Source organism: Notechis scutatus, chromosome 2 (assembly GCF_049901735.1).
Source record: "Notechis scutatus isolate UNSWTSFEM ecotype Mainland chromosome 2, rNotScu1.2, whole genome shotgun sequence".
Taxonomy (NCBI): Eukaryota; Metazoa; Chordata; class Lepidosauria; order Squamata; family Elapidae; genus Notechis; species Notechis scutatus.
This window is the reverse complement of record NC_142010.1, coordinates 101,900,624-101,919,555: the sequence shown is the minus strand read 5'-3', so window position 1 is coordinate 101,919,555 and position 18,932 is coordinate 101,900,624. Positions and strand designations below refer to the sequence as shown.

The 18,932-nt window shown below is 40.6% G+C and overlaps 1 protein-coding gene across 3 annotated transcripts; it reads left to right on the top strand.

The window, feature by feature from the left end:
* Positions 1-76: 76 nt before the first annotated feature.
* On the top strand, positions 77-3,172 carry TRAPPC5 (trafficking protein particle complex subunit 5). 3 transcript variants are annotated; one of them, XM_026676940.2, is made up of 2 exons: positions 77-214; positions 2,498-3,172. In XM_026676940.2, exon 2 carries the CDS (start codon positions 2,505-2,507, stop codon positions 3,069-3,071), a length of 567 nt encoding a protein of 188 aa, XP_026532725.1. In that variant the 5' UTR covers positions 77-214; positions 2,498-2,504; the 3' UTR covers positions 3,072-3,172. The 3 variants fall into 3 exon arrangements, with proteins under 3 accessions (XP_026532725.1, XP_026532726.1, XP_087811741.1); XM_026676941.2 differs by having other exon boundaries at positions 137-214; positions 2,501-3,172; XM_087955615.1 differs by having other exon boundaries at positions 167-411.
* Positions 3,173-18,932: the final 15,760 nt, after the last annotated feature.

Below are 18,932 nucleotides of genomic sequence, written 5' to 3'. Positions count from 1 at the left end.
ATCTAGTGCCTGCCCATTGTTTTTGCAGGCTAGGTCGGGGAGTGCTACGGGAAACCAGCTGGGCCCCGGACCCGGTTGCCATAGCGACGCCTTCGGGTTCCGGGCGCTTCCGCTGTGCGCTTGTTCTTTCCGGTCCTTCTGCCAGCGAGCGGAAAGGAGTCGCGCTGCCGGAAGGGATAAGGAGCCGCGGTCAAGCGTTAATCTCGTTCTTTGGGTGAGAGATGCGGGGCGGTGGGGGGCGATGATTCGGGGAGGCGGGGTTGGTTTGCAAGAGAAACGATGTAGCCCCCTGCCTTCCTCCCCTTCCTGTCATGGTCGTGTTGCCCCCGTTCCCTAATTTGGAGGGAAGCAGCAGCTCACTCCAGGGACAGCTGGTGGAGTCTGGCATGAGCAAAGTACTGCCTGGCTCATGTACGTTAAGTAAGCTTGACCATCGGATATGGCTGACGGGGCTTCTCCCAAGCAAATCTTGTGCGATGTGAGGTGGCGGGGCGGGGGTGGGGGGACACTTTAGTGATCCTTAAGTCCATCATAGAAAGCAAAACCATTTGGGAACGTTTTCACCCATGTAGTTTAAAGGAAACTTGCCCTGAAATGGGGTAGTGGTGTGAGCCTGTGCTTCTGATTTATAATTATGTAGTATAACAGCAAAAGCGTCTAAAAACGTACTGTCACAACGTTTCGGCAGAATTTCATCTGCCATCAGGCTTCATCAGGCTTCTGTATTGTGTTCATCTGTGAGTCAGACTTTCACACATATATATAAAATGATAGACGGGTATAACGTAGAATGTATGTATGTATGTATGCATGTATGTATATGTATATGTATATGATGTATATATTAATTATATGTGTGTGTGTGTGTCATTTAATTTAAATGATGTCATTTTTATATATACATATGCATATACATATATAGTACAGATATGGATATACAATAAAATAGTTCATGACCTATGATTACAGTTGAGCCCAAATTTATGTTGCTAAGCTAGGCAGTTGTTAAATGAGCTTTGCTCACTTTTTGTGAGTTTTGCTCCATTTTACAACCTCTTTGGCCACAGCTGTTAAGTGAATCGTTAGTTTCTTAAGTGAATCATGCAGTTGTTAAGTGAATCTGGCTTCCCCACTTGACTTTTCTTGTTGGAAGCTGTCTGGGAAGGTTACAAGTGGTGATTATGGGACCCCAAATTTTTATCACGTGACTGGGGAATTCTGCAACGGTTGTGTGGAAAACAGTCATGTCACTTTTTTCATTGCCACTGAAATTTCAAACAGCCATGAAATGAATATGTCAAGGATATGTGTGTGTGTATGTATGTATGTATGTATGTATGTATGTACCGTGTTTCTCACATAATAAGGCCGGGCCTTATTTTTTGACCCAACGGCTAGGACGTCTTTCGGGGTGACTATCCCTGCATCCTCGGGTGGGTATCGGGAGACCTTCGGGTTCGGGCCACCGTTGCTTTCCCTTCTCCCTTGCTGCCGCGGCATTAGAGCAAAGCCGCGGCGTTTGGCGCAGCCACGTGCGGCCAGTCAGGGCTCCTCCCTGTAACCGGAGCCCTGAGCAGACACTGTTTCAGGCGCTCCGTCTTCCCTTTGCTTTGAAGGTAAAGCGATATTTACAAGCCTCCCTGCCCGAGAGGGCAGCCCACCACGTGGGAGGCTAATTTCCGGGGCCTCTTCCGTTCCTCCCGACCTCCCTACGCTGCGCGCCTCTGACGCGCCGGTCCCTTCAGCCCGCGAGCTCTTCCACCTCAAAGAAAGGCCAGGCGGGCCGGCTCGACTGCTGCCGCCGCCCGCTGCAGTTTCTGTGCCCCGCCGGCGGCGCGCTTGCAGCAGGGCCACCCTCAGGGCCTTGCGTCCCGGCCAGAAGGCGCGGGAGAAGGAAGAACACGGTGGGAGGTCTCCCGTAAGTGCCCACCCGCAGGTAGCCCATATCCGGGCATGCACAAAAGTACCTAACGGCAAGCCCCCTTCCCCATTTGCATGTTTATATGGGGCTTAATTGGGGAGGGGCTTATTGATATGCCAATAAAACAGTGGGGCTTCCTATTGGTATGTATATGTGTATACATGTATATTTGTATGTATAAATAATATAAATATAAGCACATTATTTAAATTAAATTTTATACATATAGCTATACATACTGTATATACACACACTTGCACACATATACACAGACACACACTTGCACACACACACAGACACACACACACACACACATATATATATATATATATATATATAGAGAGAGAGAGAGAGAGAATAAAAAATCAAATGTACGAATGACTGTTACATACATACGTAAATATTACATAATACAGGTATATAATGTTAGCTTTCCAGTCTGAATCTCCCAATCAACCGTTTTAATCAATTTCTATAGTGATCTCTGGTATCAAAGGTGAAGGAAAATATTTCCATAGATATTGTTTCGAAATTATTATAGCCAGGTGCTTATTGCCTCAATCACTTTTTTCTCAGTAGCACTATGGATGCACGTTTTACCCGTGGCAAGTCTGCTATCCTGGAACGTTCGCTCACCCGACCCAAGACCGATGTAAGCCTCAGTGCCTTTTCCCTGCTGTTTTCCGAGATTGTACAGTACTGCCAGAACAGGGTCTATTCTGTTTCTGAGCTTCAGAACAAACTTTCTGAGCTAGGCCAGCAGGTGGGAGCTCGTATCCTGGATGTGCTGGTGATGCGAGAGAAAAATGGCAAACGTGAGACCAAGGTCATCAATATTCTGCTCTTCATCAAGGTGACAGTTTGGAAGGCTCTCTTTGGGAAGGAAGCTGACAAGCTTGAGCAAGCCAACGATGATGACAAGACCTACTACATCATTGAGAAAGAGCCTCTTATCAATACTTACATTTCAGTTCCCAAGGAGAACAGCACCCTCAACTGTGCTTCCTTCACTGCTGGCATCGTGGAGGCCATGCTCACTTGCAGTGGCTTCCCTGCTAAAGTCACAGCCCATTGGCACAAAGGGACCACACTCATGATTAAATTTGATGAGTCAGTTATAGCACGTGACAAAGGGTTGGATGGCCGTTGACATTTTGTATAAATAAATTTGAATTATCCATGTGTGTATATGTATATAGAGAGTATGTACAGATAGGCACACACATTCTATAATAAAATAATTTATTCATATGTACTTTGAAATTTTGACTATATGCAAATGGTATTTGGTGAGGGAAAGCAAGATCCAGCCAGCATCGGAAAAAGGTTATTGTGTTCCATAATGCTTTTCTCAACCTAGTTCTTGTCAGATAATCTGCAGTATACTTCATCCTTGACTTCTGGCATTCTGAGAAGAATTGTAATCCCAAATACCTGGAGGATACCAGTCTGGGAAAGGAGTACATTGCATTTCTTTGTTACTGTCCTATTGGAGTTTGACGATATTAATGAAAAATGTATGTTCTACCAGCAGGTTATTTGCTTGTGCTGTTGCCCTTTTTACTTAGTTCTTGCCATTATTCATAACTATTGCAGCCAATTTCCTATGTGTATCTGAAATAAGAAGTTGGACCTATGTTAACATTTCATCTAAAATGTGTTCTTAGAGATAGTAGTAGTAGCAATGCCTTTCTCTGTGATATGTACTTTTTACTGATGTTTCTGTTCTGAGCATAAGAAGATAAATCTACCTGCCTGCAAAAATTGTGATAGATTATCAAGTAAAGCTCTTTTGAGAGTAGGCCAAAGCCACGTGCATTTCCTGTCAACTTAATCATCCCTTCATACAGCTCTTTCCTGCTATGTTTCCTGCTATGTTTTGAGAAAGGGGGCAGGGGGGATAATTATAACTGTAACATAGTTATCTCTCTTTTTAGAAAAAGTAAATGAGAAAACCATGCATATAGACTTCATACAGAACAATAAGCAATAGAACTCCTGACAAGTGAGTATATTTTCAACTTCATCTAAGCAATCCCAAGTTTACAGATGGTGCTTAATCATTTACCAGAGTTTCTTCAATCCTGTTTTGGGGGCAAAATGAATATTAGTCCTGGTTTATTTCTTCTTCCAGCTGCAAAGTGGGGTAGAGCATTTTTTTCAAATCTTTGCTTAAGCTCTATTCGTATATGTAGTTTTGACCAGCTTTACCCAGCCAAAGATCTGTCAGTATTTTAGGCTAAAACTTGAAATCAAATTCCCAGACAATATGACCATTTATATGTTAAAAATGATAGGAACTGAATGCAAAAACTTCTGGAAGGAGATAATAAAAGGTGCAAGACTGATTTGTCATTTAATACGTCTAACATCAATCTGTTCTTACTATTTAATGCACTAGATATTTGGGAGAATTGGTTTACTGAAATAATAAATTTGGTGAATGGCCATTTTTAGTCTTTCCTCCTGAAAATAGCCCACTCTACACCAGTTCAAGCTTTTGAATGCTGTTCAAGGATGCCCCAAGTAGAGTCCATTGCAGTAGTCCAAGCATGAGATGACTGGGACTTGGATGACTGAGCACAGGGTCTCCTGATCCAGGAAAGGCTGCAACCAAAGTTGTGCAAAGGCTCTCATAGCCACAAGTGCCACCTGCTCCTTGTCAGTTCAAAAGGACACCATGGTTGATGGTGTTGAAGGCTGCTACGAGGACAAGGAGAGCAACTATGGTTGCATTATCCCCATTCCGCTCTTCATCAGATGTTTTCTGATATTAAACTGTCAAACTCGGAGGAGTAGCTTGTAGCTACCCTACTTAGCTTATCTGGATTTTATATATTTTTAATGCAAACATAGGTAATAAGTTTTTGGTAACTTGTTCTGGACCACTGTTTGTTTGTTTTTATATTCCTTTTCCTGCTTTATTTAGAAGAAAAATCTTTCAGAAATTAGAAAACTGAATCTGTGATGAAGAGTTGGTTGACGCCTATTGTGAATACCGGATAAGGAAGTTCAGTTAATGTATACTGGATTGACAGGGGAAAAGTTGGGGATCCTGGGACGTGTAAGAGCCAAACCTTCCTTTCGTCTACAAATGTAGGACTTAGCTTAAGGGCAGCAGAAATACTGTACAGATGTATTAGAAACCTTGGAATCATTGAAACTTTACACTTGCAAATACTCTAAAGCCCCTGGGATCTTTTCCTCCATTCTTAATTACCCATTTTCTTTCCACTCTTTGCTGTGTCAGTGAAACATTTTCCTTGTTGCCTTTTGCCTGGAAGCCTGCATGAAAATGCCAAACTCCAAAGCATGGAGTTATATTCTGAACAGTTTATTGTACTGCCTTGAATCACCAATGTACAATGCATCTGATCATTTCACATACTAAAGCAGATTTTTAAAACTGGAACATGGCACAATCAATCTTTGCAAATGTCCATTAAAAAAGCTCCCAGTTGTATGTATTGTGAAGAGAATATTTTAAAATGAGAAAATTCTGGGGATAGTTTTGGAGTGGTTCAATATTCATTTTCACCTTAAATTAGCATCATCCAAAATGATTTAAATTTATCCCAGTTACCTGCTGATGAGAGTTATACAACTATAAGTGCAATTAGGAAGCACCAAGGTTTATAACCAATCAAGGCTATTCTTCTGCCATTTTGAAACAGTGGATAGAGCTCAATAATGGTTAGGATATATAAGGGAGGGAGGGAGGGAGAGAGAGAGAAAGAGAGAGAGAGAGAGAGGTGTAAATAACAAATAGTGCTGTTGTACGAGTGAGAAACAGTTTCCAATATAATTTAGTTCACTTTCAGATAATGCCTTATCCCCAAATTCAATTATAGTAGCTTTTTTCTGTAATTCTCCAAAAGGTTCATATTTGTTTAAATTAAGAGAAGGGAAGGGATCACCAATTCGTAACATGTTGCTGTTGAAAGTAACCCTTTGTGGTAATCCAGTCCACCCTCTGCCCAGTGCAGAAACCTGCAACATCCCAAACAGAGGGGATTCAGTGTTTTGTTAGAGAGAGAGAGAGAGGAGAGAAGTTAACTTCCCAAGGAAGTTTGCTCTTTGCTAAATAAGCAACTCGTTAGAAAGTTTCCTTAAAAAAAGAAAATTGTCATAATAGTAATATATTCAATAGATGCAGTGCTGACTAGAAATCTTTAACTGTCTAATAATGTTTAGGAAACTTAAACAAAAATATTTTCAAAAGAGGCTTATGTCAGTGCTAACTATGATTTGAAATGTCGATGTTGGTAAGCATAACATACTTTACATTTTACAAAGCCAAATATAACATTAATAGAAAACTGCAGATTACATCAAAATAATTGTTATACAATTAAGATCTCTGTCTAAAGCTGCTTTTTTTCCTTGATATCTAACTGAAGTAAACTTCTTTATAATTTAAACCCATTGTTTATATGCCTTCTGAACAATTTTTCCTCACAGTTTATATCACAAATCTGCAGGAAGTGGACTTGAAGAAAATCAAGGCAATAAAGAGAACTGAAACAAATGTTATGTTCTGACCAGCACTGACCGGAAACAGATAATCACCTTGGTGCTACATTTCTTTTGATACCACTGTAAGATTGCATTTTCTTTTCTTTTTGGAATTTAATTACATAATTAGCTTTTGGTCAATTTGTGATCCACTGAGACACACAATTTCTTTTAGCATATACTATTGTCTAATATGATTCCTGCCTCTTCTACACTGCTCAAAAAAAATAAAGGGAACACTTAAACAACACAATGTAACTCCAAGTCAATCACACTTCTGTGAAATCAAACTGTCCACTTAGGTAGCAACACTGATCGACAATCAATTTCACATGCTGTTGTGCAAATGGAATAGACAACAGGTGGAAAGCATAGGCAGTTAGCAAGACATCCCCAATAAAGGAGTGGTTCTGCAGGTGGTGACCACAGACCACTTCTCAGTTCCTATGCTTTCTGGCTGATGGTTTGGTCACTTTTGAATGCTGGCAGTGCTTTCACTCTAGTGGTAGCATGAGACGGAGTCTACAACCCACATAAGTGGCCCAGGTAGTGCAGCTCATCCAGGATGGCACATCAATATGAGCTGTGGCAAGAAGGTTTTCTGTGTCTGTCAGCGTAGTGTCCAGAGCATGGAGGCACTACCAGGAGACTGGCCAGTACATCAGGAGACATGGAGGAGGCTGTAGGAGGGCAACAACCCAGCATCAGGACCACTGCCTCCGCCTTTGTGCAAGGAGGGACAGGAGGAGCACTGCCAGAGCTCTGCAAAATGACCTCCAGCAGGCTACAAATGTGCATGTGGCTGCTCAAACGGTCAGAAACAGACTCCATGAGGGTGGTATGAGGGCCCGACGTCCACAGGTGGGGGTTGTGCTTACAGCCCAACACCGTGCAGGACGTTTGGCATTTGCCAGAGAACACCAAGATTGGCAAATTCACCACTGGCGCCCTGTGCTCCTCACAGATGAAAGCAGGTTCACACTGAGCACATGTGACAGACGTGACAGGGTCTGGAGACACCATGGAGAACATTCTGCTGCCTGTAACATCCTCCAGCATGACCGGTTTGGCAGTGGGTCAGTAATGGTGTGGGGTGGCATTTCTTTAGGGGGCTGCACAACCCTCCATGTGCTTGCCAAAGGTAGCCTGACTGCCATTAGGTATCAAGATGAGATCCTCAGACCCCTTGTGAGACCATATGCTGGTGCGGTTGGCCCTGGGTTCCTCCTAATGCAAGACAATGCTTGACCTCATGTGGCTGGAGTGTGTCAGCAGTTCCTGCAAGACGAAAGCATTGATGCTATGGACTGGCCCGCCCGTTCCCCAGACCTGAATCCAATTGAGCATATCTGGGACATCATGTCTCACTCCATCCATCAATGCCACGCTGCACCACAGACTGTCCAGGAGTTGGGGGATGCTTTAGTCCAGGTGTGGGAGGAGATCCCTCAGGAGACCATCCGCCACCTCATCAGGAGCTTGCCCAGGCATTGTAGGAAGGTCATACAGGCACGTGGAGGCCACACACACTACTGAGCCTCATTTTGACTTGTTTTAAGGACATTACATCAAATTTGGATCAGCCTGTAGTGTTTTTTTCCACTTTAATTTTGAGTGTAGCTCCAAATCCAGACCTCTATGGGTTGCTAAATTTGATTTCCATTGATAATTTTTGTGTGATTTTGTTGTCAGCACATTCAACTATGTAATGAACAAAGTATTTAATAAGAATATTTCATTCATTCAGATCTAGGATGTCTTATTTTTGTGTTCCCTTTATTTTTTTGAGCAGGGTATATTCAATCCTTTGATTTTTTGCTTCCCTATGGAAATATAGGACTTTTTTTTTTCTTATTGGAATGTTTCTGCCCAGTTCCAGTTGCCAAGTTCCTCCTGAATCAGAGTACTGTCCTCTGAAATTTTGGGTAACCCCTCCCCCCACAGTTTCCTGTTATCTTCAGATATAATTATCATATTTTCTCTCTCTTTGTCCAAGTCATTTATAGATATTAAATAAATAAATAATTCAATTTATTACAGTCATAGACCAGAGACCAGAACAAATAAAAACACTTAGTAAATATACAATTAAAAATTATAGTATAAAATAATAAATAACAACTAAAATATGATAAAATTCAGTCTGTCAATTATACATGGTCTAATTATACTAAAATTACAATCCATAAAGTGTGTGGCCCTTTCCCTTTTAGTTTAATAGCAATGCAAAGGGTTTGCACTATAGATATTTCAAAAGCACACACCTAGAACAAATTTCTACCACATACCACGTTATTTGTCACCTGCTCATTGCAAAACCATGGAATATACCAGTTCAACCTTTCCTATATCATAATGTGATTCAGCCCACATTAGACCCTTTTTTCCCCAGTAGAATCTCATGGAAGACTTTGTTAAGCAAACTGAAATCAGAATATGAATAAGCCCAGGAAAATAATATGAGCATATAGCATACATTGTATTTCCCTCCCTCCATGTTCCATAAAACAATATGGAAGGTAAGTAAGTAAGTAAGTAAACAATTAGGGGTTCACTGTTCAGAAAACTTTTACAAATCATGTAATTTGGTGAGACACGTGTTGTTTGTTAAATAATATTAACAATAATGCAACCATACAGTGGGTAACAAACTCTTTCTTGTTTAATTTGTTTGTTTCTTTTACAGGCTACCTGATTCCAAATAAGCATAATAAAGAAAAATCAAACAAATGTAAACAAATTTGTTCTAAATGGGTTTACAGCATCTTCCCTGTTGGGAAATCTGGTGATCATCTCAGTCATTGGAGTTAATCACAACCTCCATGTTATCATGTATTTTCCTTTCCATTTTGTCATCTGAAAACTGTTACAGTTTAGTTGTTACCCCTAAAATGCAGGTCAATCTATTAGCCCAAAAATATAACCATTTCCTTTGCTGCATATGCTACCCAAATGTTCTTTTTCTCTTGGACTGTGGGGAACAAGCTGTCTTATTTTGACAGCCATAGCCATGAGATATGACTTTCCTGACAATATGCTATGTCTTGCATTATCCGGTCCTTATGAATTGTCAGAGCTTTCTCCACTTATGGCCTTTTCCTGGGATGTGGCGTTTCTCACATCCATAACAGAACCAGTTCTAGTGTTTGGGTTACCCTTCCATGACTTCCATGTCATTTTCTCACATGAGACCCTGGTTAGTTTGCACTGACGATCACATAATAGAAGTGGTGATAACTTCAGCCTCCATTGTGGGCTTGTTTGTCAGTTTCATGTTGATCATGTTGTCCTATATTTTCATCTTCCCCACAATCCTGCACATTCTTACCACTGATGGACAGCATACAGCCTTCTCCACTTACACTCCCCACCTCACGGTGATCATTGTGCAGTATGGGTGTGCCTCCATCATTTATTTCAAGCCAAATGCTGCCAGAGCATTAAATGATGTTATGTTGCTCTCCTTTCTCTATACCTTAATTACGCCATTTCTCAGCCCCATGATATTTATCTTGAAGAACAAAGAAATGGAAGTGGCCTTTAAAAAAGCAATAAAGAAAAAAAATCCTTTTACAAGGTAAAGAGCAAAGAGTTACAGAGTCACCAGGGAAGCAAAAATTATTCAGGAGATCAGAAATGAATGAAAATGTAGTAAGCTGTGGTGGCGCAATGTTTAGAATGCAGTACTGCAGGCTAACTCTGTCTACAGTCAGGAGTTTGGTCCTGATGAGGCTCAAGGTTGACTCAGCCTTCCATTCTTCTGGGTTGGTAAAATGAGGGCCCAGATTGTTGGGGAAAATATGCTGACACTGTAACCCTCCCAGAGAGTGTTGTAAAGCACTATTTTAATTTTAATTTATTTAATTTGTCAATCACTTGCAAGATAATAGGTATAAGTATAAACATAGCTATGAATACATGAAATGGATACATATAAGAAAAATAAAAGAAACAATAGGACAGGGACAGTAGGTACGTTGGTGCACTTATACACGGCCCCTACAGACCTCTTAGGAAAGCGATGAGGTCAATAGTAGACAGTCTAAGGTTAAAGTTTTTGGGGTTTGGGGAAGAAACCACAGAGTCAGGTAGAGTATTCCAGACATTGACCACTCTGTTGCTGAAGTCATATTTCCTGCAATCAAGTTTGTTATGGTTAACCTTGAGTTTGTATCTATTGTATGCTCTTGTATTGTTATGGTTGAAGATGAAGTATTCATTTGCAGGTAGGACATTGCAATGTATGATTTTATATACTATACTTAGATCGGACCGAAGACGGAGTAGTTCTAGGTTTTTTAGGTCTAGAATTTCAAGTCTGGTGGCATAAGGTATTCTGCAATGAGTAGAGGAGTGTAGAACTCTTCTTGTGAAATATTTCTGGACTTTCTCAACTGTGTTAATATCAGATACATAATGTGGGTTCGAGACTGATGAGCTGTATTCGAGTATTGGTCTAGTAAATGTTTTGTATGCTCTACTTAGTAGTGTGATATTACTGGAGAAAAAGCTACATAGGATTAGGTTAACAACTCTTAATGCCTTTTTGGCTATGTAGTTACAGTGGGCTCTAGCACTGAGATCATTAGAGATGAGTATTCCAAGGTTCATGGCAGAGTTTGGATCATCAACAAGATCTTGACTATTCAGCTTGTATTTTATTTTCTGATTTTTTTTGCCAATATGTAAGACAGAGCATTTATTTGTTGAGATTTGAAGTTGCCATTTTTTTTTACCATTCTGATACATAGTCGAGGTCTTTTTGAAGGGTAGCAGTATTGTCTGTGGTGCTGAATAGCTTTACATCATCAGCAAAGAGAATGCAGTTGCTCTTGATATGATCACAGAGGTCATTTATGTAGAGTATGAAAAGAGTTTATCCTAGAACACTGCCTTGGGGGACACCACTGTTGACAGGTACAGAATTTGATAGGATGCTCCCAATTTTGACCATTTGATGTCTGTTTGACAGGAATGTTTCTTTCTATCCAGTTATGCAGTTGTCCATAAGATTTTAGTTTTAGTAGTAGTTTGTCATGTACCACTGAAGTCTTTACAGAAGTCTATGTAGATTGCATCTATTGCTTTGCCCTGATCGAGTTGTGTCGTCCATATGTTTTTGCAGTGTAATTTACTATGAAACAGTAAATCTAAGTGCTATTGCCAAGTGCTATGAAAAAGAACGGAAAGACTGGTGGTATAAATTAGATTTAGCTCGATTTCATTTTCTTACCTCAGGGCTTATCTCTGGTATTGGCATATTATTTCTTATTCCTTTTCTACACTTTGTATAATGTCACTTATCTTAAAAGAGAATAGCATAATAATATACACACACACACATGCATACACACAGAGAGGGGTATATATCAGTATTAAAGTATCATAATGATTTGTTTTCTATAATAATCTATTAACAAATTATGAAAGCAATAGATAGTACTATACAGATTCACCTACTCACTAAATTTGTAAACCCCGATCAATACTCACAGCTCTTTCATAGACATAGCAGAGCAATGAAAAATTTGAGTCGCTTGAGGTGCACATTCCCAATTGAGGTTGAATGAAGCAACACACTGTCTTCAGTTTTTGGACTGTAAACAAAGGTTCTGTATTTCTTCTAAGGACAATGGTTCAGTATTTGTTAATTCAGTGTTCATGGCAACTTTATAGGACATAGCTACCAGCAATAATGAGAATCAACTCATTTATTGATGCAGTCTTTGTCACTGCCAGCTCTGGGAATAATGGGTGGAATTATAATCCATATCCCCAAGGCTGCTTTGCCATACTCTACTTTCATTATGTCCTACATCTTACTGTCATCCTCACAGTGTGATCTTACCTTGTTCCCCAAATAGGCCAATGTTGCATTACTATCCACACAGCTTTAACCTAACTAGCCTAGAAACCCCCATAAGGTGAAAATCTGCTTCATGTTGGCATCCTCTATATTTGAGTTACTTCACATTCTGCTATTTTTATTCCTTTCCCTCCATACCATTAGGTAATTATTTTGGAGGTTTTTATTTCAGTCACCTCACCTGAAACAGAACCAATTTGGTGTAGTGGTGAAGGTGTTGGCCTAGAAATCAAGGGGCTGTGAGTTGTGGTCCTTAGATATGAAAGCCGGCTGGGTGACTTTGGGCTAATCACTCTCTCTCTCTAGTCCAATCTACCTCACAGGGTTGTTGTTGTGTGGGAAATAGGGGACAAGAGAATTAAGTATGCTTGCCACCTTGACCTGACTAATTTTATATATAATATAGATTATTACTGTAATTGTTTCACCCATTGACCACATGATGGCAGCAAGGAGCAGCATTTTGTATTACTTGGCTGCCTTTCAATAATACTGAAAATTTGTGCCATCACAGCACCCATTTTGTTAAGGAGTTTGAAAAAAACATTTTAGCTCTGTGAGGACAGCTGAAGAGAAAACAGGGGTGGGATGCTACTGGTTCGGCCTGGTTCTATAGAACCTGTAGCTGCGAAGAGTAGCTGACACTGAACCGGTTCAGTGTTTGGCCCACCCACCTGCCCGGGCTCTAAGCTGTCCTTTATTCCCTGCTTTTCCCTCCTCCGCTGCTTTGCGCAGCACAGCTGAGGTTGGAAAAGCAGGAAACAAGAGGATTATCAAACACTGCGCACCCAAGTGCAGCATTTGTCAGCTGTCCAGGCGGCACAGGTGATGATTTCTTGCACACACGATTGTCCACAGTTCAGAGAAATGGCAAATCGCTCCACTGGCTGGCCCTGCCCCTCCCCACCCACTCACTCCTTACCTGGCATGCAAGTCATCCAACTTGCCTGGTTTGGTAAATTGCTATTTTTCCTTTTTTCCCCCCCAACCATCAGCTGTTCTGCTCTGCCAGGAGATTTAGATTAGCTAGAAAGCAGGAAATCCTTGGATTTCTTGCTTTCTAGCTAATCTAAAAGCAGAGGCGAACCTTCCTTAGGATGGAAGCTTTTCAGTGCAGACTCAGGTAGCAGATGGCAGAAACACAGATCTCTAAGTGAATCGGTGATTCTGTGAGCAACTCAATCTGCCTGCCTGCTTTGCCTGCTTTGGGGTAAAAGTTGTTCTTTTTTAATAAAAAGTCCAATATTTACATACATAGTGTGTTGTGAGTTAATTTTGTGAATTTGCTTGCAAGCAAATTTTATGTGACAGATTCAGATAGCCGATTGCAGATGGATAGATCTCTAAATGAATCTGTGATTCTGTGAGCAACTCAATCTGCCTGCCTGCTTTGCCTGCTTTTGAGTAAAAGTTGCTCTTTTTTAATAAAAAAAATCAATATTTACATAAATATTTATAATATTTACTTACAAGCCATGCCCACCCAGTCGCATGACCACCAAGCCATGCCCAGTCAGCAAGCCACGCCCACCCAGTCATATAACCACCGAGCCACACCCACAAATTAGGCCACACCCACAGAACCGGTTGTTAAGAAATTTGAATCCCACCCCTGAGAGAAAGTTCATTGAAGCAGAAAAGACAAAGAAAAGTAAGAACAGCTTTAAGTGATTGCAAACCTCAACACTTTCTAACTGCATTTATGGTGGAAAAACTGACTCACCAGCAGGGTTAGGATTATTTTAATTCACTTTGGATGATGCTATAAATACTGATAGAGAGTCCAAAATTATCCTCAGATATTTCTCTTTTTGAAATATTCTCTTCACATTACAATCAGGAACTTTTTTCTGAGCAGTTACTTAGATTAATTGCTCCAGTTTTAGAAAGGTCCTGACAGAAAATCTGCTTTAGTATGTAAAAAGATCAGATGCATTTACATTGGTGAATCAAGGTAATGCAATACATTGGTCAAAGTGCAATGCCAGACTTTTAAGCATTTGGCATTTTCACACAGGCCTCCTGACAAAAAGCAACGAGGAAAATGTTTCACGGGCACAGCAAAGAATGAGAAGAAAATGGGCAATAGGGATGGATATGAGAAGATCTCAGCCCTTCAGATCCATCACTTTCTTCCCTGTCAGTCTAATGTACATTCATTGAAGGTAGAACACATACACACATACAAAGCTGGCTCAAACAAAGGACCAAAAGCTTCCATATCTCAGGATCTTTTTCAAGTTGCATTTACTTATATTTGCATCAAAAATATATCAGAGTTACATGAACGTCTCTTGGTCTCAGTTTGACAATTTAATCTCAGAAGATTTCAGTACATCTGCTCCTTTGAGACTTGTGTTGGAAGAAATGTCCATCTGGGTTCAATTCCAAATGGGGAAAAAGACACTGGAAATGTGGACACTGCTTGGAAGGATGGTTTAATAGAGCAGAACCATTAAGCACATGATCCTGGTGCAGCTGAACACATGGAGTAGAGCAGTGGCCCCCAACCTTTTTTGTGCTGCGGCCCGGTACTGGCATCACAAAATGATCCGCGGCCCCGTACCGGCATCAGCACGCATGACAAGGCAAGGCGAGCCGAGCGACCGGCCAGCCAGCCATCCCCCGCTTCTCCCCGCCACCTTCAACTCCTCCTTTGTACCTTTGTTGATGGGCTTCGCTTCGGGACGGCTTCGGGACGGTCGCCGTTTCGCCTTGTTTTGGTGCTGAAAGAATCTCGCGCCTTAGTTTCATTCAAGCCCCCTTCGATGAAACTAGGGCGCAAGGATTCCTTCAGGACCCAAACGCCGCTTTCCAACCGGAAAAACTCACCCGGAAGCACTTTCTCGTCAAACAAGATGGCGGCGCCCAGCAAACCAGCGGCCCGGTAGGAAATGTTCCACGGACCGGTCCAGGTCCACGGCCCAGTGGTTGGGGACCCCTGGAGTAGAGAATGAGATACATTTATACCCTCTCTTGGGCCTTGCAAGAAATGCATCCTATTGGTTGTCAGACTCCCATGGGGTTATACAGTCATAGCTGAAGTTGTCTGTGTCCCAAGCTTGGTTGAATCTTGCTGGGTGATGCAATGAAGGGCAATTTCCTATTGTGGCTAAATGGCTTTGCCCTGAACGATAATCCCATAATCCTGGAGCTGAGGTCTTTTTTTTTTTTGTAGATACATTGGCCCAGTCTTTTGTAGATAAGGTGACACCAAAATATCTGCTGGGGGCAGGGAGCTGGGGTCTTTTGTTTCTGTTTCCTTTAAGATTGTTATTTCTCTTTTAGGGGAAATATTCTGCCTTTTTAATATTTCCTAGAATATTCATTCTTCTAAGAAAGGGGTAGACGCTAACTTTCTACAATCCCCCCCTTTTTGCCAAAATATTTGGGTGGGACATACGTTATTGGCAAAAGATTAAAAATTGATCAGATCAGGGAGACTTGATGGGTGCTTTTAATTTTTCTGATGCAAAGGGAAAGGCTTTGATAGAGGCAGCAAAAAAAGATCCTTCAGTGGCTCCCAAAAGGAGAATTTTCAACCATGAAGGTCTGGCAGCCAGGGCAAAAGTTCTGGAAAGAAATTTACAGTATCCAATTTTCTATGCCAACTTTTTTTCAGATGTTTGATGTCACTTTCTGTGGGCTTTCAATCAGGTTTCAAGCAAGCACAACCCCCAAAATTCTTCAAAGCCATGGTTTTCCTTTAAATAACTACAGGCTGACCATTTCAAGGGTTGTTTCTTGAACCTGCCCTAGCTCTTTCTTTTATGAGGCCAAATTGAAGTTAGCCAGTGTGCAATCTAGGCTATTTGGTATTTTTAAAATTACACACAATGTGTTGCGTTGTGGGAAAAGAGACTCGAGACCCAGTTGACTTTTTCCCTTTTTATTTTCTTTCTAGTAATCGCATGCGGAGAAACCACGGCAGCCTTTTTTATAGCCGGCTGCTCGCGGCTCGTGGCCAATGACGGCTCTTCAAATCTCCCGCCGCCACGGACCAACCTATCATAGGTAAGTATGCAAATATATAACACAATGAGTCCTGGGACTTTTACTGGCTTTGCCCTGAAGGATAATCCCATCATCCTGGAGCTGAGGCCTTTTGTTTTGTAGATAGATTGGCCCAGTCTTTTGTCTTGTAGATAAGCTGGCACCAAAATATCTGCTGGGGCAGAGAGCTGCAGTCTTTTGTTTCTGTTCCCTTTAAGATTGTTATTTCTCTTTTAGGGGAAATATTCTGCCTTTTTAATATTTCCTAGAATATTTCATTCTTCTAGGAGAGGGGAGTGCTAACTTTCTACTCTTATCATATGCTGTATCTCCACAGCTTTGTTCCTCAAACGATTAGTGATCTATTTCTGTACTGAATTGTGAAGAGGGAAGTTGCAGAAGTAAAAAAACAGAACTTTTCAACTAATTATTTATGTGTTATATAAGTATAATAGAAGTGGAATGATTTACTGTTTTGCTATTCCTACTGTATTTGGTGTTGATATCTGAGTGATTCAGTTGTACCAGGACTCAACCATACTGGAAAGATTTGGGGGGGAAACATAATCTTCAAGAAACAACAATTCAACATATAGCTACTGAATAAAATGCAAAAGACTTTTGTAGGAAGAAAGTGATGAAGATAACATATATTTTTACTGGGTGTTCAATTATGCGTAGTCAATGAAATCAGCTAGCAAAGACTATAATGTGGAAATTATCAACACTATTAATAAATTATGTGTTTCTTAGAGAGAAAACTTCTGGAAATAGACAAAAAGTTGAAATGGGAAAGAGAAAGAGAAAAGGTCTCATAAGGTCTCAGAAGTCGCATAAACCGGCTTTGTTTTAATCAATCTGACTCACGAATTTTATACATTGATAAATATTCATCCATTGACAGAACAATATTTTACAACTTGGAAAAGAAGACAATGTTATATTATTTGTCCATAATCACCTATCAAACATAAGACATGATTTAATAAGCATATAAGTAGACTACGATTAGAAAAAGTATAAAAGAGGATTTATGTAGAAAGTGTTTCACTTGTCCAAGAAAGTTCAATCTGTGTCTTAGAGAGATCTGTATTTCTAAACATTGGCATGGAAATATATTAGTAATTTAATTAAATTAGACTCTAACAGGTAATCTGGGGAGAAATTCTTCCAAGAATGTATTTCTTTTTCAAGGAAACCCTTCCTCCAAAATCTATCCAAATTTCCAACTATACCTAGAAGCATTTTACAAAATCTCAGTTCCATCATATCCCTATCCGGCTTCACTTTCAAGGTTTAAGGAAGAAATAAGAGAGACTTTGGAGAGTGACAAGGACCTAGTTTTTCATAGTTTTTCTGATTCTGTATAGTCTTTCCAATTAATCAGATATTCCAATTATTTCCCCTTGTACCTAGACTCTGAAATAGGTTCTGGTGCTTCTTCTCTACCCACCATTAGAATATAACATGCTAATGGGGGAAGGCAGAGGGGCTCCAGCACAAGTAGCAGTCAATGGAAAGCAGAATGAATCTTCACTGTTGCAGGTAATTGCAGACAAAAGACCTCCAGGTTAATTTGCTGAATTACTGGGTGAGGGAACCAACTGAATCCAATTTTTTGGAGGGTGAAGGGAAGGGGGAAAAATTCCATTGAAAGGCACACCAAATCCTCTTCTGCAATTTTGACATTTTCTTGTCTGCATGCATCTGCAGATTGTATGTATCCTGCCTTTGTCGGGTTTTGCTCTTCCTTTGTGAGGCACTGAGCAATCTGCATCTCTTGCAGAAAATTTGAAATGAAAGGAACTGCAGATGCAGCAGCTCTGGAGGGCAAAATGCAGAGGTGAAATCTAACTCAGCTTAAAGGAGATGCTCCCTCCCTTAAATTAAATAGTTCATTTAATCCCAGAATTTTTAATAACTTTCACAGCAGCAAGGGCTATTTTAAAACGTCTATACTTTGTACCTCCCATTAATTACTATCAGATTTCTACTCCATGGAAGTTCAAATTCTGAATCAATATGTGGAGCAGCCTCGATCTGTAGCTGCACTGTCTTCAGGACACGAGAACGAAGGGAAAGTACCCAAGAAATCTCAGTTCTTCTATGAAAGTTGTTCTGATCTGGATCAACTGGTACTAATGGGTTGAAACTGGATGCCACTGAGACCACTAGTTTCTGCTTCCCCTTTCTTCTCCATTACAGCTTTTGTAGAGTTGTAGTTGTAGTTCAATGGAATAGTACAACATTAATGTTTAAGAAGTTCCAAGATTTAAAAAAAACATCTGTCAATGAAGTCTTTAACAAAAGGTCTGGATATTAAAACAGGATATGGTAACAATGGACCATAATGGCATCCAGATGGTTGTGGAAGCTTTCAGTTTGCTCAGCTCACTAATCCAACCAAGCTATTCTTCCCTCATGTCCACTTACACAACTGCTCGATGAGTGTTTCTCAAACTTGACAACTTCCAGATCTGTAGACTTTTAACTCCTGGGATTCTCCAGTCAGGATAGAGCCTAGTAATTGCTAATAATTTTGTGAATTGAAGTCCACAGATAAAGAATGTCAGAGTATTTGCAGCGTGACTACTATTGTGAGACAACCCAGGAGCAAAACACAGCACACAGAGGCTT